This window comes from Pleurodeles waltl, chromosome 5 (genome assembly GCF_031143425.1).
Source record: "Pleurodeles waltl isolate 20211129_DDA chromosome 5, aPleWal1.hap1.20221129, whole genome shotgun sequence".
In the NCBI taxonomy this organism is placed as follows: Eukaryota; Metazoa; Chordata; class Amphibia; order Caudata; family Salamandridae; genus Pleurodeles; species Pleurodeles waltl.
Window position 1 is genome coordinate 425,377,139 of NC_090444.1, and position 27,677 is coordinate 425,404,815.

A 27,677-nucleotide genomic window follows, 5' to 3' on the forward strand; every position below is an offset into this window, starting at 1 on the left:
TTGAAATTAATTTAAACAATGAAATCATGCGTTAAGAAAGTCGATGTAATTTTTAAGTGCCTGGGTGACTTATTAATTTGGAGAGTACAGCACAGCATTTAATTCACCAGAAGGATCCAGCATGTCTGAGGGAGGCTGCAGTGTTTGAAAATCAGGGGTTAAAGTGCATAAAAAAATGTATGGGAACTGTGATGCTGCATGCAGTGGGGATGGGGTCAGTGAGTGTGGGGGCAGGGTTGAAGATGTGGCAAAAAAATATTCTGTACTCTATTTGGTCTTTCACTGGCAGCTAGCTACATATATACTAACGTGAAGTTTAAATGAAAAATAAAATAAAGTTGTTACTCAGAAATTCACTGTAGTACTTTAGGAAACCTTCATTGATTAATGCACTGCAGAGGTCTGTGTGTAGCCAGAGAGTTACAGAATTAAATATTGGTTGATACAGTGGAGAAAAGTGAATTGTGTATTTTCAGTGCTAGGAGAATACAGCCTGTGACAGAAAGCACTGTGAATATGTACGTCATTATTTTAAACTTGCATTACCCATAATATAAGACAGACTGCTTCAAAATGAGGAAAAAAGTTTATCATAAAAAGGCGCACGTAAAATATAGATTTTAGCAATACGCAGACTGTACGTAATGCAATAATTCTTACATAATTGTCCCTTCAAAACCTTGTCAGAGGTAGGTAGTAAGCGCTTTAGTAATACAATTATATTTAAAAACACACACTTCACAGTTCAGATGTTACCTCTTTGCACTACAACTCAAAAAAGTAGATCTTTGTCATCACAAAGCTTGGAGTGATTTCATCAATTAAAGCCAGTAGGGCTCACCCTTTACATTTGCAGATTAACTGTTTGTGCACATTTGTATTTCTTTCAGGCAAGCAGCCATGGGAGGCTTGTTTAGCTGTCTGCCCAGCTTCCATGTCCTGGGAAGGTTGTCTTTTTGCAAAGGTAGGGGAAGGGTTTTTCATAAATCCAAAAAGTATGTGCAGGTCGTGCCCCTACGATCCCGCCCACTTGGACCTCTGTTGAAAACATGAGTTCTGTGGCCAGTAGGTCAGGGGAGGTCAAATACAAACGGCAAGTAAAGGCCCTAAAGACTTGCACCCCCATCGCAGGTCACGGAAGAGATGATGTAAAAACCCTTCCTTCATATCCAGGGGCAACAGATGGGCACGCAAATGCCATAAAAAAGAACAATGATGCGGGAGAGAGGGGCTTCTCCAAGGACAGGCATGCTGTCTTTTTAACTACCTTCATGTAGGAGCCGAGAAAGGGGTAACAAAAGTTCCCAACACAAATAGAGATGTGAGGGTAGAATAACACTGCCCCTCAGCTCTAAAACCAGCTGGTCGCTGCAGAACCAACAGGCAATGGCAAAGCGATAGGCCTCGGTTTAACGAGCATTGGCACATTACAGCGAGGCACACAAGATGGAGCCTGCAGAATTTAAAGGAAGGGCTATAGGTTTTTGGTATAGATAAAAACGTGAACACGCTATGTGTGGGGGGAAAATAAGAGCAGGCTGAGGTCACAGAACACGTACCACTATTGCCTATGTGAAAGGGACATCTTTTCATTATTATCAGATTGGTGTTTGGGGGAGGGGGCGGAACCCCAAGCATGAGGACAAGGAACAGTGACGTCAGCGGATCCATCCCCCCTAGGAATCAAGGTGAGGTACGGTTTTCACCTGTGTGGTCCAAAGGAGGTTCAGGACAGGAAGGGATCCTGTCACTTTGATTTATGGTTGATGAATAAACCTTATTGAAATTATTTTTTATAAACGTTTTTTATAAATGTTTTTGAAGATTGTTTTTGCTGATGAATTATTACTGTTTGTGATTTTATGAAATAATTTGAAAAATATATAAATAAAATTCCTTCCAACAAACAAGTTTTGTCGGTCTGCGTGTGGCAGGTGTTGGGGTGCGGGCTCTTTGGTGGCCTCCGGGTTCTATCATTATTATCACTACTACTACCGTCAGTGTTTTCACTTGACCATTAGCTTCTGTGGCAATGGATTATTTTGAAGTGATGCAACAAGTGCCGTAAAATAACGGCTTATACTGCCATTTTGAGGCTAAAAAATACATAAAAGATTCAGAACACTGTTGTCGCGAAGTCCAGAGACTGCCAAAACCATCTCAGTTCACCTTGGAAATATTAAAACCATATAGGAGTCTCAGATAATCACAACACTTGGTAAAGTAATTTCACAGCCTTTCTGAGATGAGCATCCAAGGATGTCCAGCTATGTCTGGCTCCAGGAAGACACAAGCAAACCGTGACTGCACAAAAAGAACGTACTGAGAGTTACAACAAATACTTCACCGAAAAAGAGATCAAACAAATCCACTCCTGGAGCGGATGAAGGATTCCACTCACTGAACAATCGTATGTCGGAAAAGGGCATAGACCAGCAAGACTAGAATAGACTAGACTAGAATAGGGCAATGAAAGTAATCCTCCAAGCCAATCAAAGTCCAAGAGAGACTATAGTGTGCCAAATGTTTCTGAGAAACGGAACCACAGAAATTACACAATATGAAATGGTGCAAAAGCATCTTAAATCCCAAAATGTTTTATTACAGAAATCAAATAATAGAAAATATCAGGAGAAGCTTCCAGAAAGCTCAGGCTACCATTAAGGTATTGTGTGGGTATTTGTATAGCGCTTTCTAAACCCATTGCGGACCTACTGCTGCAGGTGCCACCACACAGCCTTTGGTTTAGGTTCCTAAACTGCTGAAACCACACAAAATCTACAAGCTGTACCAGCTGATGTGACCAAGCAACATCAACGGAGTCAGTGCAACTGTCAAACTGCACATGGAGTGAATGTGGCTTGGTCAACGGACGTCCTGAACATGACCCGGCGGACAGACCACAACCCTGCACTTCCGAAAACTCTTGTTCTTCAGATTGACGTCTCACTAAGGTTAGACTTCTGCCTCTAACTTCACACATGCAGCACCCTGGGTTGACTGTATGGTGCTGTGCAGCGCTCCATAAAACCTAGAAGTTAAAAACAGAACTACAATCAGTAATTTGGCAAAGTGGCACACCCCTGGCCGCAGCACAATCAATGGTGGACATGTACATTGACTCCAGGGAATTTTCCCGGGCAAGCAAAAAGGCCTATAATGGAATCAGGCAGTGCCTTATGGACTCTTCTCAGATCAGTGTTTGCACCAGCTTTTCTTTTTTAGCAGTTTGCGGGCAGATTTTATGGCCAGGTGGGCCTGTTTTTACTTTAGATTTCCCTGATACTGCCACAAACATTGCCTCCAGCAAACACAAATATGTGCAGTCTCACATACCTTGCAAAATACCCACACATCATGTCTTTACAAGTTCAGGACTAGCCTGATTTGTAAATGAGGGCCATTTGTTCAGGTATTTGGTTTATTTAATAGGGGGCACTTATTTTGGTGCCCGGGCCGATTTTTTGTCCCAGCCAAACCCTGTGTGCGCAGTGAAGTCCACTGACCTCCGTTGTTGGCCTTTGTAACTGTAAGCGCTGTTTCCCCTCAATGCAACTTTACACTATTAGTGGATATTTTCCTGGCCACATTATGAATATTTTGCCCAGTGCTGAGCACTTTGCATTCGACGATGCACCGGTGTTCGGTCAGGGGCACATTCAGGTGGACGAGAACTTAACACAGAAGACAGAGGGCCACGCGATTACGCAGTGTCCAGAGGTCAAGATAGTGCCTCGCAATTAAATCGATTAGAACAGCCATTCTGTAGCGCACCCTTTTTACCTGCCAAAGCTGCCTATCGAATAACAAGAGAGCAAATAGAGCGATTCCTTTCGACAAGGCTTGCACCAGATCAACTATGGTATCTGGACAGTTTCTGTGAACATTTTCAGAGTCCACCACCAGCCAAAGGGCGAGTCACAGTTATTACCATGTAAATAGTTTTCAACACATTCATTTTACTTCCCGCAAAAAGGAGATGCAGCTCATATGAATTAATGGTGAGGAAGCCCAGAACTCTATTTCTGCAAGAGAACACCCTTTCCATGGCAACCGAGCGCATTCAATCAAAGGTCAGAGCACACTATGGATCGAGCATCTCATGCTCGCATCCCTTGCCTGCATCACCTGGGTGACATGCAGGGGTAGATGCAGACCTCTGTTATATCCACCTTAACACGGTAGGCGCCTCGGGATGTGTGCTCAAAAAATATTAGTGAATTAACGCAGTGCTCAACAAGCAACACATCCCAGTGAAGCCACCTTACAGACTGTAGAAAGCGCCTTGATATTTTCAGCACATGGGGCTTAACAGACCTACCACAGTGGCATTGTGAAATGACCAGCAGTCTGTCTGTAGCCCCCAAAGACAAAGTGTCAGGCACAGAACCCTACCAAAAAATCTCCCCTGAAAGCAGCCCTCAAACTAAGGAGCCCATGTCCTTGTTTCTCTTTCTCGAATTCACACCCATGCATCTAGGTCATTTCCGGAGGCACTACAATCTCTAGAACTAATGAATATGATTTACAAATAAATGAACCTGTTAAACACAACACTAGTAATAACAGGTTATAATATGTTTTACATAAAACGGAAAGTCAGCGATGAACCCCGCGCTTTAAACATGCTGAAGCCCAATCACTGCCAATCAAAATGATCACAAATCAGGGGCTAGCCCAAATGACCCCCAAGAAAATATTCTCTGATTAAATTAGTGAATTATCACCAATATCAAGTACCGGTCATAAGAGCACACGCTAGCGGTTTGTGCGGCTTTCCCCAACCTAGGGCAGTTTTGATATCGCCAGGGATGAGCATTGTTTAAATGCTCAAGGCTGCGGGTACAGCGAAGCACTCGGTGCGTGCTCCAAGCCAGACCATTTCTACAAAAGGAAACTTGGTTAGGGCCGCCCACAGGACTGTCATTCTGCATCTGAGGGAGTTACTGAGGATGCACAGATGTAAAGGTTCCAGAAAAACCGTGATCGAAGTACAGTCTTGCTGGCAAAGAGGCCCTACCTCCTAACTAAAGAAGGTGTCCAGGAAACTTTCTCATGTGCGGTTTATAAAGTAGGTTTGAGAAATCATTTAACTCTAAACATATACTTTTTACACTGCAGAAGGAAATGTCAGCCCGGCCTGCAGCCTTTCAGACGCAGCGAGACATTTCGAGCACACACACGAGCCTTTTTCCAGTAACAAAGTGGGGGTTAGCAGAAGGCAGGTTTACTTATGGGCATCAAATACTTGTCGGGCTTCGGTAGATTTCTCCTCAAACCTGCCAACTTCCGGGACGCATTCTAGAGGTAAAAAAGCATCCTGTAAGTGACGTAACGTAACGCTGGCTAGGATTAAAAGAAACTAAATAATCCCTTTAAGAAGGGTAACCGCACAGAGAAAGATCACCTCAAATATTTAGCACACCTGTCCCCCTTTTTAATTATTTTCTTTTACTCTTAAATATAAGCGCAACAGCTTTTTTCCCCAACAAAAAAAGGGCAAATCTTCATGAACCGAGCACCAAAAAGGCCACGTCCCCGGTATCATGTACAGCACTAGTTCTAATTTCCTGGTGAATGGCAAGGTTTACTGACACCCGGGCACTTGATTTTTAATAAAGCATTTTTTTTCCCCAATTTCTATTTTTTCCGAATGCTGGCATCCTTCCTAAAGACAGCGCTGATGCCAGCGGGCCGGCTTTAGGGCGGCAGGACGAGTGAGGCCGCACCTGGCACTTACCTGGGGGAGGGGAAGCTGTGTTTAAAATAACTCGGATTTAAAGCACGTGCTTCAGAGTTCCTTGCATGTCTAGCAGTTTTCAGACAACGACTGCGAACTAATGTTCCTGCTGAAGTGATCGCAGTTCTGGTCTAGTGGCAGGTTTGTCTCTTCGTCAAGTAGCGCAGAGGGTTAATGTGCCTGCTGCAAATAAAATACACCATGCAGATCACAGAATTGAGTTTGAGTGAATAATGAGCAGCGCTATAAAAAAATGAAATGTATGTCATAGAGGGGCTATGGAGATACGAGGGGCACTGTTTGAGGGTGGTAGTGAGGGCATTCGCGGAGAAGGAGATGGTGGGGAGGTGTTTGGGTGCAAAAAAAGATTGTGCGCCGGGTCCAATGAGAGTACGATGATAGGCGCTGGTTGCCAGCCCAGCGATCCTTGTGCTCCCAGCGGCACCACACACACTGGCTGCACTGGGACCATTAAGGGAGGGTCAAGGATGAGAAGGGAATGAGAGGTTATGCTGTGGGAACAAATGTAACCACGACGGAGATATTGTCAGCTCCACCTGGAAACGCGTGATGCTGGTGAGAGCCCTCAGATGGAATTTGCCAGGGCAATAGAGAATTCTATGCAAGGGTGTTAAACCTTAGCTCAGCTCAAAACTAGGCTCCACCAGACTCCTTAATTCCTCCATGGCACGCCCTTTTATAAATCACAACATGTCACAAGCATGAGGCATCCCAGTACAGTGGTTTAATATGTATCTGTATGAGCACTCGATTGTACACTTCAAGTCAGTAGACGGCAGAAAGAATATCGAACAACATAATATCTGCAAAGCTGTGGGTCTCGGTTGTATTGCCACGAAAGTCCCCAACAAGGCAGTCAATGCGGTTTTTCTGGTTGGCAGCAATTTCTGGCTGCACGTGGGACGGAATGGATCATTGCTCAAGCATGGTCTTCTTCCTGATGGGAAAGTGCCATGGGGGTTGGAACACACACAAAATTAGAAAGGCAGAAGTACTACTCAGGCTAGGTACAGAGCTTTCTGGCATCTACTGAAGGTATATGGCCAAGCCTCTTATTACGGCGGCCAACAATGCATAGGGACAGCTAGGAGTTGCACAGTCTTGTATGGTTTTCTATCGTACCTACAGAAGTAGAACTGTGGTGCTTCATCATTCTAGGATGGGCGAAGTTGCTCAGATGCACTCCCTATCATCTGACTCTTTAGAGTTTCTGGGCCCATACATATTATTTAAGCTCTGGCCTGCCTGTGCACGCATGAAGCATGACCAGTGAGCATTTGTAAGCCCTGCAGAGATTAAGAAAGTCCTGCAAGGGAGTTCAATTCTTTTATCATTGTTGAAACTTATTGGTTGAGTGCAGGTAGAGTGCACTGCTACAAATACTTGCAGGTCAAGATTTCCCCAGGGCTACTCAGCACTTTAAACTGAGCAGGTTAGGTAACAAGCTGGGCAATCCGTACCTGCTCTGTAAATCCATAAGCCACGGAAATTATGCAGTGGTACCCTATGTTAACTCCAAGTTATTGTGAAGTAACACAGGACTCGGAGGATGCAACCACCTAAAGCAGTCTGTCTCTGGAACATGCATGCTACTACGTAAACATAAAGTACTGAGATATTTGGGCTCATTTACTCATATTCTAAGAGTATGGCTGCCCGAGGTGGCTGAGCCTACAACCAAGCCCTTCTGATTTCACTGTGACACAGACTCTCAAGACATGTCAACCATTCCATGGACCATTGAGCCACAAACACTGATGATACCTAGATATGGAACTTTTCACTGTGGGGATAGGAGCGACTGCATCCGTCTTGTCACAGGGCATACAAGAAGTCACTCTACCTGTGGGGAAATCTGGCCCAAATTGTACAAGTCTATTTGGTGAATCATGAGTGTGACTAGCATGGCACAAGATGAGGAATCTCTCACGTAAGTCAGACTGACACAAGGAGGTGTGACCAATCTATGCAAACCTTGGCATTGTATTAGCGTGAATATGTGACATGTAAAGACTGCGTGTCTTGCCTCCACATAATGTTCAAATTGTTCAATGGATGTAGCACTTCCTGTCAGTTAGGCACCTCAAATTATTAATCTACATCTTCATATCTATCCAATTTGATGACTCCCCTCCCCCTCAGTGCAGGGTATGGCAGCTCCGATTTCTCAGTGATTTGGTCAATTCACTGATCAGGGTGAGGCTGGTTTCAAGGGCAGGGTGGTTCCTTGCACAAGTGCAGAGTCACTTCCATTTCCCTAAAATAACTCCTATCGAAAAGCTTTTTTATTGTGCTTTGAACATCTCATGCTCCCTTTAAATGGAATGATATGTCCTTATCTAATACAACATGACTGACATGATGATGCTAGGATACTTACATCATAACAAGGCTCAAGTGACCACGGCCAGGTTCAGTGAGACCCACTAATAAGTTATTGACAGTACTAAAAAGTGTCTTTGCAGGTACCAATACCATTAAGTACAACCTTAAGTGTAACAATTCCAATGTTTAAAGGCAGCTGTGCCAAAAGTGGTAAGAACCCTTAACATCAAACACATAATGGAACCTATGAATTGGGGTGAAGGACAAAGCGGGTACTAATATATAATAATAAATCATTAATGTCAATAGGTTACTGAAGCAAAAAGTCATGAGTCCTTTCAAGATATATCCATTTAATTTTCTTTAATTATGCTCCAATGGTCCAAGGAACAATAACAAGCCAAAGTGCAGTCAACACGTGTTTCGCCCCCTGATTGCGAGCAGGCCTGGGCCTTTTTCAAGGTGCAATAGTAATATGACAGTAGTCCAATTACAAGAAAATGAGGTCAGAATTAATGCTTCAAATACTGCAGTCCTGCACTACATAATACCAGTAGTGCTGGTCTGGTCATATCCTTCAGTATCTCCCCAGTCTATGTTTCCCAGGCATTCTATTACAACCCAGCTTATCTGGCTGTTCTCTCAAAACTCAACCAAAGTCATCTACCGATAAGTGCAAGAAATGCCTGGCTGTAACAAAGAATACGTCCCAGAGTAGAGAAAAGCAGTTACAAAACACAAGAACATGAACTGGACAAATCCCAAGAACAGGACTTGAAACCGACACACGATATGCAGCTAATAGCACAAAGAACAAAAAAAGTTTTTGAACATACTCCTTGTTTCCAACTACACTTGTAATCGCCGTGGCCTTTTTTCGCGACAGGGTGATCCTAGTACTAGTGTTCAGAGGGGCAAGGTGTGGCATATGAGAACTGAAATCTATTTTAGCTTCCCTATTTGACCGAAAGTGCGTGACCAAATGCAAATAACTTTACCTCCTTCTGTCCCAATTTGTCTTCAGAAAGGATGGACAAGTTTTATGTGATACACAAAAATTGAAGATTCACACCTCCCCTTTCACAGGACCATGCAAACACAAACTAGTGAACAGCACCGTTATACAATTACTGGCTGTGTGTAGCGGGTACAAATATTGGCCAGTTTTATGCACAGACTACCCATCCTAATCACAGCACAATGTAGGCTCAATCTTGTGTGTGTTAAAACTGCACATGAGTCGTGCAGACTATTCAAAAACTATAATCTGCCAATCAGTTATAGTTCAATTTGATTATGAGCACTACCCACTCACAAGCCTGCAGAGAAGAGCCTTTTTGTTTGAAATGAAATGCGTAAGCCACTCGCACATTTTGGTTTGAATCATCATCTTTTATGCTATGCATAATCCACCGTGCATTTTAGTACCTGCAGTGCAGAAACCCTTTGAGCAATCAAGTAACGTTTATGTGCTACTGGATGACAACATCTACAATGGAAACCTGTATAGAGTAGACTATCCTCTGCACGGCCCGCTTATGCTAGGCGACAGCCATCAAATGATCCAATTTTGCAGATGTATTGCTTTACGAAACAAAAAAAGAACATAATAAGGCCAGACCTTTCAATGGACCTTGAAAATCTAGCAGAGCCGCCACTTGGCCATTGTGGCTATATTTGATCTTGAAAAAGTGCAGTCTCGTCGAAAAACTGAAAGACTCTTTAGTTCAACTTCGCTTGTCTCCAAGAGAAACAGAGGGGCATTCAGCAGCTCCATGAAGACTGGTTAATATTAGTTTGGCTACAGTAGACATTCCTCACAATGGATGCACTCATCACAGGCAGGCATGACTCCGGCGACTACCGTACAAGAGCCTTTGTTTCAGAAAGTACTCTCCCATCAGCATGACCTCAAGTCGGAATCAATGTCACAAGTCAGACCAAATACTATCCATTTCTCACTGGCCAAATATTAAATACAAAATAATAAATAAGGCATGGCTGAGAATAATTGGAGGAGGTGCTTTTTGAAGTCCAGTCTCGTGGAATGATCTAAAAATACGGTTACGCAATTGCTCCATTTTAGCACCTTTGAGTAAAGAAAATTGTAAATAAAAAAATAAATAAATAAAACATTTTGTGAATTGTAATTGAAACTGCTCACTGTACAACGCAGTCTTGTCTAAAGGATTTTAGGATAAGAATTATTTCTGGTATCACAACATCTTTCCTTTCGGATAGAGATATCTCTCAGGGATACTGCTCGCCGAGGCACCTACATGTGCACAAGGACGCAATGATAAGTAAAAGGGAACTGCAGCAGCATTTTATCTCAAAGTTGCATGGTGTCACAGTTGTGGCTCTAGCACGCTAGTAGTATTTGCAGCACTTGTGAACAATCTGTGCCCCAGGTGGGTGATGGAACACATCCCTCACCGGTGTTAGACATGGGGGCTAAAGGAGGACTGATTATAGTGCGCATCCCAACTAACAGCCTCTTGATACTGTTCACTGTTACCAGAGACTTTGGTATCAGGTAGCAGTTCAGCTGTCTGGGTAAAGGTCCAAAAGGTTCTAATCAGCTGATTTGTTTAGGAAGTTAGATGTTTAAGCAGGGTCAGCTCCTCCATTAGGGCGGAGGAGCATCACCCCCACTCCTCTGCCAGTAACTGTGTTTATTATCGGTTTTTGGTAAACGGGCCGGGGCCACGAGGTGACGAGCAGTGAGGTGGGGTGCACAGCACTCCCCCTCAGAGTGCATGTGTGTCTGGCCAGCTGTCTTGGGCCGGCCAAGCACACATGCGCAGTAGGCTCTCACCAGCCCAGCAACACAGCTGCCGGGCTGGAGAGAGCCTGCACAGGCTCCCAGTCTGCCTGGGAGCGCCATGCTGGGCGCTCCCAGCCAATCTGGACGCTGCATTGAGCAGCATCAGGATTGGCCGCAGGGTAGGCTGGGAGCCTGTGCCTGCAGCAACGAGGGACAGAGGAGCAGCGCAGGCAACAGAGGAGGTGTTTATTTATTTTTTAATTTATTTATCCCCTGCGCCACCCCGCCCCTTCTGCTTGCCACGAGCAGAGACTGTGTTTAAGTAGCACAGTCTCTGTAGCATGCCCCCTAGTTTTTAGACCTTTGCGTGTGTCGGAGGCCATGTAATGATACATTCTCACAAAACAAGCCACTAAACAGGTTACCAAGCTTTACTTTCCATGAAGTCTAATTTTCAGAGACTAGAATGCACTTCTGGTTTAGGCATCCACTAACAATTTTGAATAATTGAACAACCGGTGCCATCAGGAACGCGAATGGGCGTAACTGGAAAATAATCAATGAATGAAAAGTGTATCTTGTTATAAGGTGAGGGCCTCAATGAGATAAAGGAACAATCAGGAGCAGATCAAAACACGGTAAGTTAATTTTCATATCCCATAGGACATGCTCTGCCTCCCAAACACCACTGCCTGCACAGAAGTAAATCAAAGTAAGTATGGAAGTCCAGGGAGGGGGGCTGCTACTGCGCCACTTTTCAGTGTGGTGGTCCTGAACTCTGACAGCAAGTAACGGAGAAGAAGTGGGGATGCTTAGTTAGCCAGTCAACCCTTCCAGGTAGTAGTCTTGTCCTACAGCTCTAACGTCACCCTGACATACATGAGGCTTATACTGCAGAGGGCAAGGACTTGTCAAGATTTAGAGGCTCTCACGATGTGTGCGGAGCACTTTACCTAAAAATCCTTAAAGAGCATGGAAGGGACAGTTATAGTTAGGCTGGAAAGTAAGGGTAAAGGTAGGGAAGGCCCAATGGACTGGCTGGTCTTCTGCTGTCACATTCGTAAGTCAATGTAAACTTCTATACTGATGCTACTTGAACCCTTGTGACCCGTGGCTGAATCAGGCTCTGCTCCAATGGGACATTTAAATAAGTACCCTCTGAGATAAATGTTTAATCATGAGGTTCACAACCTTTACTAATGGGGCAAAGAAAGTGGTTCACAGCACCTGATCGGTTATTACCAATGTCTTAAGGAACCGCTTTTCATTTCAGGCATCTCCCCGCTCACATGCGCTCTCCATACAACAGGGGGGGGAAGAGAACACACTGAGTGCCCTGCTCTCGAGTAGAGTTCAAGTCAAATGGTTATCATGGGGGGTGATGAACTAACACGTCCAGTATGTGAGGCGTCCCATTGCCAATGAAGACATAAATGTTTGCCCTACATTCTCACTCTTTCATCGCCTCAGCCTCCCCCTAAAAGCCTCGTTTGAGGCCCAACGAGAGGTTTCTTGGCAGGACACAGATTGATATCCCTCACCACTTGCCACAAAGACCCGCCAGCCCACTGTCACTGTTTTCTAAAGCAGAGATCGCGCTGGGTTTAATAACACCATCCAGATGTTCAAAAAGTGAGAGTCCGGAGTACAAAGGTGCAGTATCCTTTTCCTGCTGTTCCTGCATCCAAGACACTGCAACAGTTTTTAATTAGCAGTTCCTGTGAGAGTTTCAATAGCAAGAGTTGCAAAGCTTTTTATTATTATTACTTAATATGCTGAACATATGGTAGTAATAAGCGTCCTAGACGCCGAGAAAGAGAAATAGAGCTGAGAAAAAACATGCAATCTTGAGCATTCGAAGATTTTTTTTTTTTCCCCTAAAAATAAACATCCCATGTCTTGTACCTTCAGTATTTTGGTTCACTCCATATACTTGAGACAGAAAACAAAGAGGCAAACATGAAAAATGCATCATGTAATGTATGCTGGCTTCTGCAAGAATACTTTTTTGTTGCACAACCAGTATTGTTCCTCCCAACATGCCTTACAAAGTATTTTTACTGGTGGCTTTATTGACAAAAAAATACTGCACACCAACAACTATGGAAAGTCAACCTCCTTCAGGAGTGTTCACAGGCTTTAGTCATACAGAAAAATGTGTACTTTGGAGGAATACATGAGTCTGGCGTGGGGCTAGGTTTCAGTGTTACCTTGTGTTTAGGTTGAGCATTTCAGCGCGCAAGCACTGCTTTTCCAATGTGTTGATATCCATCTGGGCTTTTAACCACGCCTACCGTACGCGCATCACTATCGCTCGTTTGTGGGCTTACCCTTCAAAAATCCCCTATTTTCATTGGTAATTCTTTACGTTTGTCCCTCAGGGCAGTTTATTTACCGCCGTGGACATTGCCCTTGTTACATGGCTAATTGCACTTTTGCTGATCCGTTTGGCTGCAAGCGAACTTCTTTTTCCTTTTGTGTGCTCCTTCACGCCGATGCTGCGGCGCTTTCAGTCGGCTTGCCTATGTGAAACTGTATTTTCAGTTTCAATTTATGTGGGAAGAAAAGTCCGGCTATGAGTTTACAACGCTACTTACTAACTAGAACGCGAGCAATTTTGAGACCCGTTGCATTGCAAATGCTTGTTTTGCTTTTCCACCTACTCGTGTCTCCTGCTTCAACCATTCAAGAGATGGGGCAGAAGCAAAATAGAGACTGTGATCAAAAGAACTCCACTCAAGCACATCAGTCACAGCCGTGGATCAGAGCAACAGGGTGTGGCCCATATCTGAGAATCAAGTATTCTTGCCTTTGACCCTTTACAGCGCTCCCCTGCCTTTCTGCTAGCTTCCTGCAATACAAATTATGCATACCTGAATACAATTTGCTGCGATTACCTTGAAAAACGTAGTATTTGTCATTACAGCTTGAAAAGGTGGGTCCCTCAAAAAATCCTGGCGAGGACCTTGGTAAGTGAGATTTTTTCTGTAGTCTAGTAAAGCCTGGCACTCTTATGGTCAATCAATGAATCTGAAACTCTCTGGAGCTGCCAATTGCCAACTGCCGTCAACTACAGGGCATCACCAGTGACGCCCACCAGATTGTACTCCTCTAATGGAGTAGAAGGGAGGCGGGAACCAATTATACGCACTAGGCCTAAAGCCCGAACACGAAGGGTGGAGAGGCACAACCTCCATCTGGTACTTGACCCCTGGACTGTCCATCTATAGGCGATGTGTGTGGACATAGGGAGCAATCTGTGCGCTGGCAGGACCTCGTGTTAACCCCGCCCACTCTCACCCGAGCTGTGAAACAAGTATATCTTCTTCTATTTTGTTTTTCGGGCGTCTGTGCTGGGTTAAACTGGGATAATAAAAATAAAAAAATGGCCACCGTGCTCAGCTGGTAGTTTAAAATATGCCCGCGCGTAGACAATTTGGAGAAGAGAACTATGAAAATACTAAAAGTGGAACACAATCGCCACAAGAGACAACAATGCAGGCCACAAAATGTAATGCGCACCGCTGTCAAACGGCAAAGAAAGTTCAGGACAGGTCACTGAGGTACAGACCACAGAAGCCACAAAATGTCGACATCCAAATTAGCCCATCTTAATTTACGGGTCTGCCACCCCGCCCCCTTGCTTTCCCCAACCCAACAATCTAAAAAACAACTGGTCTATGTTTTCCAGTAAGACTCTGGTAAGGCGGTTAAAGAAATGCATTGGTGAGGTACCAAGTCCTAGATGTTAACATACAGATTACCATAGCCGCAGGGGGCGAAGGACTAAAGAGAAGACATTTCCTGTCGCCTCGCCCCACCCCGTACACCATCCCCGTCAGCGCTCCTCGCAAACAGCCCGAGTCCCCTGCGAGGAGCACAGGCGGCCTTTTGTTATGAATGGGTGACTGCGCGGTTACTCCCCACAACGCCCCTCTGCTTTTCATTATCCCCCAGCCCGAGTCTGCAGCCGAGATCTGAGCCCCCACCCTGCGATGTGTTTCTACAAACGGGCACATATAACTTCCAGGGAACATATAGATCTAAAGCAAAGCCCGCATGTCTGCTAAACACTGAGTATAGAGGGGCTCCCCAATGCTCTCTGCCTGGCCGGACCCTCGCTTTCATCCGATGTCAACAGCACCACACAAAATTCCCGAGGAGGCAACATTTTTCCAAACAAAACCTGCCTTGTTCGTGTCCGTCTGCGCGCTGCCAGGCTAAGGAGTGCAGGGGGAGGCAACACGCTCGACTGATCGACTCTGCCTTTCAAATTCAAAGGCGATTACATTTGTTGTCAATCTATGTGCGCCAGAAGACACAGCTAACGTAAAAACGATATCCTGTTCGCCCGTCGCGACCCTTTGAAGATATCCCTCTACACAATGAGTGCAGGGCCATTTTCACAGAAACGATGTGGTGTAAATATACGGTATGTACTGAAGGGCCAGCTTGCTTTCATTGGACGGGATAAGTAGGAAGTGCATACAAAATAAACAGAGACGGAACACACTCGACAATGTTCCTTGCTCTGCTCTCGGGGTGGAATCGCATTTGTGGTGATGGTGCATGCAACAAAAATGATAAGCACGCACGTAGACTAGAAATTACAATAACCGCCAAATACAAACATCATTGCACAAGGCCCTTCCCGCTCTGTTGCGCAAACGCACTGTCATTTTAAAACGGGGTACACACAGCTGCTGCTGAATGGCATTTGTCAGAGAAGATGCAGGTTGTAGATGGCCTTGTAAACCTTATTTGTCCAGCTTCTTTGAATGTGTTTAAATGTCCCTAAAACTCAACCACTTCGCCTTGCACAGTGGGCAGACAAATGTCATTTATTTTGGAGTTTTTATTTGGGGGACAGTATGCTGTAAAATGTCTAAGCAGGCTGCATAGTTGTCTCCTGGAACTAAGGTCAGCATCCACATCGCCTCTGCCCCCTTTACAGACACACCTGGGGAAGGGGCCCTGGCGTAATGGTGCTGATGTAGCACATCGCTAACACTTCACGAATGTCAAATTTAACATGGGATTTGGAATAAAAGGAGACCACTCCCATAACAACACCGCTCTGACACATCGAGGCCGCTGTTCTGGCACGCCGGCGTTTGTGGAGGTCCAGCTGGGGTAGTGGTACACGCTCGCTCTGTACGCATTCCTTAACATATGTAGGTCTTCAGTACAGTATTATGTATGTGCACACACGCTACATGCATATGGGTAAGCAGCATAGTCTATCTTCACACGCAATGCAATTCTCCACACAGTTTCACCTGCCTGCAACAGAAATGCGATCACAAAATCACCACACAATAAAGGCGATTAATTCCAATCCATAGAATGCGCTGCAAAAGAATAAACACGGAGCGGAGGCTCCCCCTGTGCCATAGCAACGCCGACAACAAAGCGCAGGCGAGGAACTCACCTTGCAGCTGCTTGAAGCGCCCCTCCAGCTGGTTGTAGTTGTAGGGCACCTGGGCGGTGTACGCTGGGGACATGGGCCCCGGCATGCTGGTCGCCCGCTGCAATTCCATTTAAGACCGATGTCGCGAAGGTGGCATGCACGAACACAAGCTGTTCCCGACGCGCGGCCACCGGCTTCCCGGCGCTTTTTTCTCCGGGGAGTCTCCTCAGCCTTCTGCAAACACAGCTCGCAGCTCAAAATGTGACACGGGGAGGCGAGCTTTGTGCAAATCAATCAATGCTGCAGCAGCATGCTCTTCACAGTCCAGGCTGGGGGAGGGGCGCGGCAATACAAAAATAAATAATATGTACATATATATAAGACAAGGGTCTAGAGCATGCTGCTGAGAGGTGTGCGCCTGCCTTGGACTCGTGCTCGCTCTTCAGAGCTCCCCGCGCACACCTCCCCAGCCCTTCCTGCCGGGGTGTAATTCAGTCAGCAGCCACTCACTGTGTATTTAGTGCTGATGTCACTCGATTAGCATAAGGCATTGTAGAGGGAACTCGGAACGTACCAAGCTGAAGTACTAGCGGGGGGGGGAGGTGACAAAAAGAAAGCGGGGCCCAGGACCGGCGGCTGCAAGCACACGTTTCGCGAGCCCAGCCTCGCGCGAAGTACTGTGATGGAGAGTACCGCGCGCTTTCTGAGCCCTTACACGCACCAGTGTGCACACTGTCAAATAGTACGCCCCGGGACTAAAGTGGTGGAATTACAACCTTTTGTTAAAAGCCTCATGTAACGGAAAAGTCTCAGATTACCATCAGAGGGGAACGGGAACGTTTTTGCTTCAGATACCTTTCAGATGGGGTTAGGTTTGAGAAGAGAACGTTGGACAGCGGGTCTCGCTTCATTTTGGAAGGCTTTATTGGAGCCACATGAACCCCATGGAAATTATTAAATCGTTATGGATATTCGTATAGAAAGCACACTGCTGTGGCTTTCAAAATACTCATTCACAAGAATGGCTATTTCTGTTAATTACAGATTTCTATTTAACGGAACTTGAAAGCAAAACATTGTAAAAACACAGCCTACGAAGTAAAAAATATAGAAAGGGTAACTTATACTTTGGTCCAATTATGGTGTGCCAAGTTTTTTAAATTTTCTTTATATCATGTCACTGACATCAGGCATCAATGGTATTAACGGACAATGGTTCATGGTTACCTATGAGGAATCCTCTCTAAACAGCTATCAGGACCACAAACACTCCGTCTATAGGAAACAATAATATCACATTCAAGAAAAAAGCATTGGCAAAGCCAACAGGTCCTGCTTTTTTAGTGCAAGTGCCAAGCTACTGCCTTTGCAAACGCTTGTTTAATTAAAAAATAAATAAATAAAAATGGAAACTAGTGTGTCAAGATGTATGCATTGTGATGCAACATCAGCCATCTTGTAACAGGTTTTCTTAAACAAAACAATACCAAGATGGCTGCCAGTGCGCGGGCATATCTTGCAACATAAGGCATGCACAAGCATTGGGAGGCTCTTGTGCCCCTTTTGGGCTTTTTGGTTTTAAGTTTAATTTATTATTCAAAATGTTAGACAGCCATTTCAAGTGGTAGATTTTCGTACTATTTGTGATTGGATGGGAAGGAGCAGACTAATATGTTTGAATGGTCTTTCAGATTTCAACAACCCAGCTAGTGCAATTTTTAGGCGAGTCTTTCTCTCCCACCCAATTGATTATATTTTCGGCCCTTGTGACAAATTTAAGTTGTTGAACGATTTTAAGATTTTGCATCATGAAGGGAGTGACCAATGGGTTTTACACAGGGCCCTTAAATTAAAGGAAGCAATTTTAACTGAAAAAGTAATACCTTTACATACGGATTTTCCCCACAGATTAGGCACCCACCCACGGGGCCCAAAGCTATTACAAGTGCTTACAGTTTCAAATTTCGTCTAAACCTGGAGTTAATTTCAATGCTTTTTCTAATAAATTAGATTGGTTTGCATCCCTAATGGATCGTGTGTTCACATGTCTCCATATGTTTCTGGTGGGTAATGTTAGCAATAATTCTGTAAGTAAACACACTGGAGGATCTTTTGACGTACAGTGTAAAAGCGTAAAAAAAGAGTTAAGGAAATTTCAATCTTTCTATTGGACATATCCACCAAAGGGGTTGGATATTAAAACTAGGGGGTGAATAAGCAATATAATACCTTGTTAAAAGTAAGAAAGCAAGCTTTTATGATCAATAATGGACCAAAATGTTGGAAGTTATCCAGGCAGGGGATCAGAAAAAAACTTTAGAGGGTTAGTGAATGACAGTCGATTCACTTGCAGTTTCCCCGTCTTACATGATATCGGAAGAGGATTGGGTGTCACATGAGAACAAACTTTATGGCCCGTCCCCAGTAAATGACCAGAGATATGCCTATAATGCTGATCCAGATGCTCCTGAGATCATGAATTCAATAACCAGGTTTAAATTATAGGTTATTCAGTCTTCGACACATTAGCAAAATATACACCAAAATATTGCTCAAAAGACTCAAAGATTGGGTCTTAGATAATACATTTTTGCCTATTGAACTAAGTGGTTTTCGGGTCCGACACTCTACAATGGATTATAGTTTTGGCTTGTGAACTACAATTAAAAAAATCTATAGAAATAAATCAAAGATCGTGCAGTTGTTTAGTGGGCTTCCATACAGCCTTTGATACTGTGGAAAGGGGGAGACAAACTGCATACTTGGAATATCCCAAGGGTTCTGCAGTTTGAGATTCAGGGGCTGCATACCTCAAACTGCGCCCGGGTGGAGATGGCTTGACCTGGTAGAATAACTAAAGAATGGAAATTCATAATGGCTTATGTCACGGCTGAGAGTTGGCCCAAATTCTTCTTAGTCTTTATGTGGCTGACCTTACAACATATTTAAATAAATCAAAGTCCTTTTCCTGAAAAGTGGGTGCAATTCACATTCATCTAAAATATTAGTCCCTCGGTATTTCAGATCCGTGGTACTCAAAGTACGGCCTGCGGACCGCCAGCGGCCCATCAGATGTTGCTTGGCAACCCGCAGACTTTATAGTTGCCTCCTTTAGCAAGCACAACACAGCTGCTGTGCACCGGTCAAGGCTTTCTGTGAATACAAAAGACGCCCCCTGGAGCATGTGCAATAACATCACAGAGCATGCCTCAGCAGCCCTCTTTTTGCATTTGCAGAAAGCCTCTAGTGATGTAACACGCCAACCTCTGGTGGGAAGCAAAGGTTCTTTAAAAGTCAGCTGTTGCACAATCACAACTGACTCTTAAGGAGCCTTTCCCCGAGCTTCCTGCCAGGCCATCTATATTAAGGATGTCACTGCTGCTCCCTGGACACCACCAGCCTGCCCCCTCCCACCCACCCCCCCCCCCCCCCCACTCTGGCCACCAAAAGAAGTGCAAAAGCAGCAGGGGGCTCTAGTGGATCGCATCAGCCTGCTCTCCTTGTTGCCTGCTAGCCTGCTTGTTTCCTATATTTTGCCACCTGCCAGCCCCCCTCACGGCCACCAGTAAACCTGCCCTCTTTCTTGTGATCTGGAGCCTGCTAGCAGAAAGCCAGAAGGAGCAGATTTCTCCCTCGCATCGGGACTGCCTGCCCTCCTCGTCCCCCACCAGCCTGCTCATCTCGCCACCCAAGACAGCAGCAGGACTTCACAGGTAAGTAGTAACCCCTTCTTGTTAAAATGTTTCAGTGTGGACTTATTGAATTTTGAGTGAGCTCTTTCAGGTCAGTGTTGGGATGTTTTTTGGCCGTTTGTGGACCAGTTTTATGGGTTGCTGGGTCAGTTTTTATTCTTTTCCCTTGTATTAAAACAAACATAGCCTGCATCAAGCTCAAATCAATGCAGTCTTCCACACCTTGCAAAAATGTATTCAACATGTTTTTACAAGTTAAAAACTGCCTTAAGTTGTAAACATTCACTTTTTGTTTATTTATGTTTTCAAGCTTTTCTTATTCACTAATAGGGGACACTTAATTTGGTGCCTGGGCCTATTTTCTGTCCCAGTCAGATACTGGTAATACAAAATGCTTATTGGCAATAATGAAAGTGACTTAATTACTCTGAGCCCCTGCAGAACCTTAAAACTAGTGGTGTCGCCCTGGGGAGTGGCTGTCCTTGTGGGAAACTCCCTCCAATTGCCTTGACCCCGCCACCTCAGTCACCACATTGGTTTGTTCTTTTTTCACATTTTATTTACTCCTTTCAATATGTTTGATGTTTTTTACAGGATGTTATATTTCTGTTGCTATTTTCATGAACTATATATTACTCCTGCATAGGGCATGCTGTAAGAAGAGCAACCTCCATATCAGTTTGAGTGAACGTTGTGGTTTGGTGTTTATAGCAAGCCACAATTGACAACTGTGCAGTTTAGGCATAAGGCAAAGCACATTTCTCATAGTACCAGTCAGTGGGTTATAAATGGGTTAATTATATGTGTTCACCCAATCCTTAGACTCTCTCGGCAGAGCGAACAGAGAGCAATGGTCAGGTGTGCCAAATAAAAATGTGCTTGTATGTGAAAGTGTGTGGATTAGGAATACAATTGTTGGAATATGGTCATGAAAAAAAGATATATAAAATGTGTGCCCATTGTAGGTTTATCTGTCCCCCTTTTAAAAATCACTCCTAGAAGTGAGCAAATGTCTGATGTTTTTATCTGGGAATGTTGGCAACTACTTTCGGTGCATTTAAAAAAAGCAAAAATGCTTGTCTTGAATCCTCAACTACCACCCTTAAATAACTAATACAGGACCACAGTATATTTTTTCTGTCATTATTTTCTTCCACAGCTGATTTTCATTTTGTGACCTTCCTATTTTTTTCTTGGAAACCTTTCTATGGGAAATTACTTCTAATAGCTGTGAATATACCGGGGGACCATTTCTACTTCTGCTAGTTTGTATTGTCTTGGTTCTGCTGAGCTACCAAGGCAGGAGACCTGTGCTTCTCTAGATAGATTTGTCATGTGTCAAAATGCAGCCAAACAGGACATGTTTAGTCTGTGCTTGCTAAGTTCCTCCAAATGTCCAGTGCAGACTCTGTGTACCTCCTGAACCAAGTACTAGCAATTTCACTGCATACTGGAGTGAGACTTGATTGTCGCTATTGCAATTTTAAAAGGCCAGTTTGAAAAATGTACAACTTGGATATCCAAATGGAATTAAATAGTATTATTTTCACAATAATGGTACATTAATTGTCCGTGAATACTGTCCAGTAACTGCCTACCACCAAAGGATCCATAGAAAAGGTTGTGAGTGGTATAAACATGTTTCTCAAATCCTATAATAAGGCAGGCAAGCCTCTGGGGCGGGCAGACAAAATTGGATGTGGACAAGTGGGGTACCTCTTAGCCATCTAACTAGAATACCTGGCATCTTATCTCAGCCTGACCACTCCACCTAATTATGTTGGGAATAAACCTGGCATTCTAAAGCTGGGGATGTTGAAGAGTAAACTCAGAAATAAGCATACAGACTTACATCGGGATCAATTCTTGAAACTTGCTGACTCCAACATAGTTCCAGATTACAGGACACGAATAAAAGACATGAAATGTAAAAAAAAAAAAAAAAAAAAAAAAAAAAAAAAAAAAACAGTTGCTATGTACCTGTCACTAACTTATCTAATTTTCAGAACCAGTAAAACCTCTGCTGCGTTGGGCCTCTGTTGAATATCAGGTTAATGAGCAATACCATACAATGCCAATTGAGTCTGAGATTGTTTCTGATAAAAATGTATTATCAAAATAGCAATAGAATGTGGTTTTAAAGTGTGCAGACCTTTGAAAGTTCAACCATGGGTATTCACTTATACCTATTTTGTTTGAAAAGCTACCCCTTGTAGCCTTTTAGTTTGGCTGTCATATTAATATGCTTTTGAAATACGACATAGTCTAGTAATATTTTGAAAATTAAGTGCTTTTTCTTAACTCATACTGTGCTCCTGCTCCCTAACCCCAGCCCCTCCCCATATGCAGGCCCCCATCCGTGCAGCCTTCGGCCACAAATCAGACCATACTTTTGGCCCTTGAGAAAAAGTTTGTGAGTGCTCATGTTTTATAAGATATTTTGAGATGTCTTCAGAAGTAACTGGATGCACTGACCGTACACGGTCCATGAAATCATTTGAGGATTAATTGAGACAAGACAAAGGTCCTAATTTTTGGAAGAAAGTACCTAACTTCAATTGGTACATTAATAATATGAAAATAGAAGAAGTTAAATCTTAAGTATTTGGAGCTGCATTTTAATGCCAAGGTGAAGTTGAATGAACACACACATGAAATAAGATATAGACCCTTATTACAGGTGGGCTCCTCGGTGAAGTTTAATGGTATGTATGGGGGGTGTTCAGGAACACCACTTTTAAAAGCCTTTTCATACAAAATCTCTCCATTAGCACTGTGTGAGTCAAAAATATTTAGTATTAACAAAGGGGATAGTTTAGATGGGGTGGAAAATGTGTATGTGTATAAAAAGTTTTAAATCTTCCAAAAGGGTACATGATACAGAGCATTAGATGTGAATTAAAATTGATCTCTTGGGTGAACATGACAGGAATACGTTTTATACAACTTTTATATAATCTTACTGGGGTGGATATTCCTGAAAGAATATCACAGGTATCTTGGATTGAAGCCCAATGGAGTTGGCTAAAATGGACTTGGGCTCTTAAAAGATATACACAAAATCTCAAAGATCATATTTGATCCGCAGAGGCTTTAGTTAGTTGGGAGCTCTTCCCACATAAGGTACTTAGGCAAGCTGCTTGGATTTTGTGATATCAAAAAATAAGGTGTACTTATCTCAAAAACGTTCAGTCCAAATACTGTCTTCATTGACCAACTCAGATATGTACCCCATATCCTTTTTATTTGCCATACTCTTTATTCTGCTTAGAAATTTGGAATAGATCTTAATCCTTTGATGGTGATCCATATCTTGGCTGAAAAGTTTAGGGAAAATAAAGGTTACTGGAAAATGCACCTTACAAAGAAACTGCACCACTATTCATGTACTAATTGATTGCCCTCTTTTTTAAACTAGTTGTTGGACATTTTTAAAACCAATATTTTTAAAATACACTGCATTGACGTGTCTTCTTGAAATTGATGTTCTAGCTAGTATTCGATTTTTAGATGCAATTGTTGGTTTGGGGGGCTTCTTATGATCTCTGAGAAAACGAACAGTCATTAATTAATTTTATAACTAGACAATAGCTATTTCAGTGTACTTGATTTTGCACACGATGTTCTAGCTTGTATTTGATTTTTAGTTGTGATTGTGGGCCTGGGTGCTCCTTGCAATCTGTGAGAAACATTGGCAGACCTGAATTCATTTTAGAACGAGATAAATAGATATTTTAATGTATGTGATTTAAGACTGTAGTGTTGAATTGTGCTGGTTTTAAGGACGAGTGTCTAAATAAACTTATTACTTGATTCTCAAGCAGAGCAGTAAATTTAATTTAAAAAAACTGCACTGGAAAACAAAAATAAAAAGTGAGTAACATGGTAGCAGTGGAGTGATTTTTAAAAAACATAAGTTAAAAATCAAGTTGAGACTGGGAAGGTGTGGGGGAGCATAGGATAGGTAGAGGCAACATGAATATGAGGAGGGACAAACAGATGGGGGACAGCAATGAAGTACGTGCTCCCATGAAGTGCTAAAAATAAAAGATCAAAAAAGTGAGGAAGTGTGTGATATCAACAAAGGAGTGCAGGAGAAGCAAAAGGCACAGCAGAAAGGGAGAGGCAAAAACGGAAAATGAAAGAAGCATACACGGGAGAGTGAAGAACTAACAAATGCACTCTAGAGTGCAGGAAGAAAAAGAAAAGAGTAGTTTCCTGCTTGTAAGCAATGGAAGGATATTGCGCATCCAATCACAAACATGGTAAAACAGCTATGCCCCAGAGGAAGGACAGCCACAATAAAAGGAAGGAAAGCCGTTGAAAAAAGAAGCAAGGAAATGAGATTGACAAACAAGCCAACCAATTATAAGCAATGGGCTGACCCAAAGTCCACTCTAAATTTTGGGATTGAAGACAACACGTCTAAGTGACAGACAACTAAAGCTGTCTGTACAAGGGACCTCATCAATCTTTCTATGGAGAGGCAAGCGTAGCTGTCCGTTTTCTTCAGCGTTGCAACAGTGACTTTCAGACAGTCCTGTTTTTCAGCCAACAAAGAACCACGCTGGGACACAGTTTAATTTTCCTTAGCCGCGGTGTGGGTCTTTAGGACTCATGAGAGGAGGCCAGTTGACTCCAATGAAAGTGTTTATTCATTGGATCATTGTTCAGAATGTATATAGAGCATAATCAGCCATTAGTATGGCATTGCAGCCCTTTTGGTAGCCTGTGAATGACTTTCCATGCACTTAGAGCTAATCTCAGACAGCGGGATAACAGGAACTCGAGCGAATGAGCGCCAACATCAACGCATCTTCCTGCTGCACACGTCTTTCTTGTTTTCAGCTGTGCCAGAGATTCTCGGGAAACAAGCCATAACGAAAACATTCACCCCTTACGGTTCCCTTACTCGCAGCCTCCTCTGCCCTCGTAGCATCCAAGCCTCCTGCAACCCGAACCGGTTTAGGGATGTCTCTACTGCCTTACTTTTGCACCTTAGGCTAATTTTGCTCAGGTAATTTGTTTATGAGGGTTACACAGAGTACAATATGAACTGAATTGACTGCAGGGTTTGTGGACAGCAAGAAAGTGATGGACAGAAATGTTCCAATAATGTAAAACAGCTGTATTTACTAAGGCCAACATCTACTCCATTAATCTTTCAGGTAGTCTGTGTTTGTGTGTACAAATGTCATTCATTTAGGTATGCTACCCCTAGCTGGGGAGTAACAGGGTGTAGGAGGCTGGCCTGGCTTATAGTGGGTACCTGATGGTACTTACACCTTGTGCCAGGTCCAGTTATCCCTTATTAGTAGATTAGTAGTGTTCCTGCAGCTTAGGCTGATAGAGGTAGCTATAGCCGAGCAGCTTAGGCTGATCTAGGAGACATGCAAAGCTCTTACTATACCACTTATATCATATAGCACTATATCATAAGAACACAATACTCAGAGTTACTAAAAATAAAGGTACTTTATTTTAGTGACAATATGCCAAACGTGTCTCAGAGGATATACTCCCTTAGGAGGTAAGTAATATACACAAAATATACACACAAACCAAAATCAGGTAAGTAAAACACTTAGAAAAGTAGTGCGAACACTGTAGAACACAATAGAATACAATAGGAGACAATAGGCCTAAGGGCAACACAAACCATATACTCCAAAAGTGGAATGCGAACCACGTATGGACCCCAGGCCTAGTGTAGTGTGTAGAGGGTCGCTGGGAGTGTAAGACAACATTAAGGGTGTCCAAGATACCCCACCCCAAGACCCTGAAAAGTAGTAGTAAAGTTACCCTACTACCCCAGAAAGACAGTAAAGGCGAGATAGGGGATTCTGCAAAGACAACAACTGACTGCAAAGCACTGAAGACGGATTCCTGGACCTGAGGACCTGTAAAGGAAGGGGACCAAGTCCAAGAGTCACGCAAATGTCAATGGGGGCAGGAGCCCACTAAACCCCGGATGAAGGTGCAAAAGGGCTGCCTCCGGCTGGAAGAAGCTGAAGATTCTGCAACAACGGAAGGTGCCAGGAACTTCTCCTTTGGTCAGAAGATGTCCCATGTGCTGGAGGATGCAGAGTTGTTTCCACGCAAAAAGACCACAAACAAGCCTTGCTAGCTGCAAGAGTCGCAGTTGAGGATTTTGGGTGCTGCCAGGGCCAAGGAAGGACCAGGAGGTCGTCCCTTGGAGGAGGAGACAGAGGGGGCGCTCAGCAACAAAGAGCCCACGCAGAAGCAGGCAGCACCTGCAGAAGCACCTGAACAGGCGTTCAGAAGATCTGAGCATGGCTGTCGTCTCAGCACAACAAAAGAGGGTCCCACGAAGTCGGAGGTCAACTCAGCGAGTTGGGCAATGCAGGACGGAGTGCTGGGGACCTGGGCTGTGCTGTGCTGTGCTGGGCAGTGCACGAAGGAAGTCTTGCAGAAGTGCACAGAAGCCCTAGCAGCTGCAGTTTACGCAGTACACAGGATTACTGTCTGGCGTGGGGAGGCAAGGACTTACCTCCACCAAATTTAGACAGAAGGGCCACTGGACTGTAGGGGACACATGGAGCCAGCTCCTGTGTTCCAGGGACCTCGCTCGTCAAGATGAGGCGCTACCATGTTGCTGGTAGTCTTCTTGCTACTTTGTTGCGGTTTTGCAGGTGTCCTGGAGCAGTCAGCGGTCGATCCTTGGCATAAGTTGAAGAGAGAAGTGCAGAGGAACTCTGGTGAGCTCTTGCATTCGTTATCTGAAGAGAAACCCACAGGAGAGACCTTAAATATCCCTCAGAGGAGGATTGGCTACCAGGTAAGAGCCTATCAGGAGGGGTCTCTGACATCACCTGCTGGCACTGGCCACTTAGAGGTCTCCATTGTGCCCTCCCACTTCTGCATTCAAGATGGCAGCGTCTGGGACACACTGGAGGAGCTCTGGGCACCACCCCTAGGGTGGTGATGGACAGGGGAGTGGTCACTCCCCTTCCATTTGTCCAGTTTCGCGCCAGAGCAGGGGCTGGGGGCTCCCTGAACCGGTGTAGACTGGCTTATGCAAGGAGGGCACCATCTGTGCCCTTCAAAGCATTTCCACAGGCTGGGGAGGCTACTCCTCCCCTGCCCTTAACACCTATTTACACCCTCTCTCAGAGGAAATCCTTTGTTCTGCCGTCCTGGGCTGCCCAGACCCCAGGAGGGCAGAAACCTGTCTGAGGGTTGGCAGCAGTGGTAGCTGCAGAGAAAACCCCAGAGAGCTAGTTTGGCAGTACCCGGGGTCCATGCTGGAGCCCCGAGGATGCATGGAAATGTCCCCCCAATACCAGAATGGTATTGGGATGACAATTCCATGATCCTAGACATGTTACATGGCCATGTTCGGAGTTACCATTGTGACGCTACACATAGGTATTGACCTATATGTAGTTCACACGTGTAATGGTGTCCCCGCACTCACAAAAGTCCGGGGAATTTGCCCTGAACAATGTGGGGGCACCTTGGCTAGTGCCAGGGTGCCCTCACACTAAGTAACTTTGCACCTAACCTTCACTAAGTGAGGGTTAGACATATAGGTGACTTATAAGTTACTTAAGTGCAGTGTAAAATGGCTGTGAAATAACGTGGATGGTATTTCACTCAGGCTGCAGTGGCAGTCCTGCGTACAAATTGTCTGAGCTCCCTATGGGTGGCAAAAGAACTGCTGCAGCCCATAGGGATCTCTTGGAACCCCAATACCCTGGT

General features: G+C 44.2%; 1 protein-coding gene across 4 annotated transcripts in view; it reads right to left on the reverse strand.

Annotated features, from left to right (window-relative positions):
• SPTBN1 (spectrin beta, non-erythrocytic 1) overlaps nucleotides 1-27,677 on the reverse strand; it is a 502,311-nt gene that overhangs the window by 302,230 nt on the left and 172,404 nt on the right. The window contains exon 1 of one of the 4 annotated variants that reach the window (XM_069234191.1): nucleotides 16,285-16,756. The exons of the other annotated variants lie outside the window; for them this stretch is intronic. Coding sequence (XP_069090292.1) covers nucleotides 16,285-16,393 — 109 coding nt within the window. The 5' untranslated portion in view covers nucleotides 16,394-16,756. Of the gene's footprint in view, nucleotides 1-16,284; nucleotides 16,757-27,677 lie in introns of those variants that run through there. 4 annotated transcript variants of the gene reach the window in all.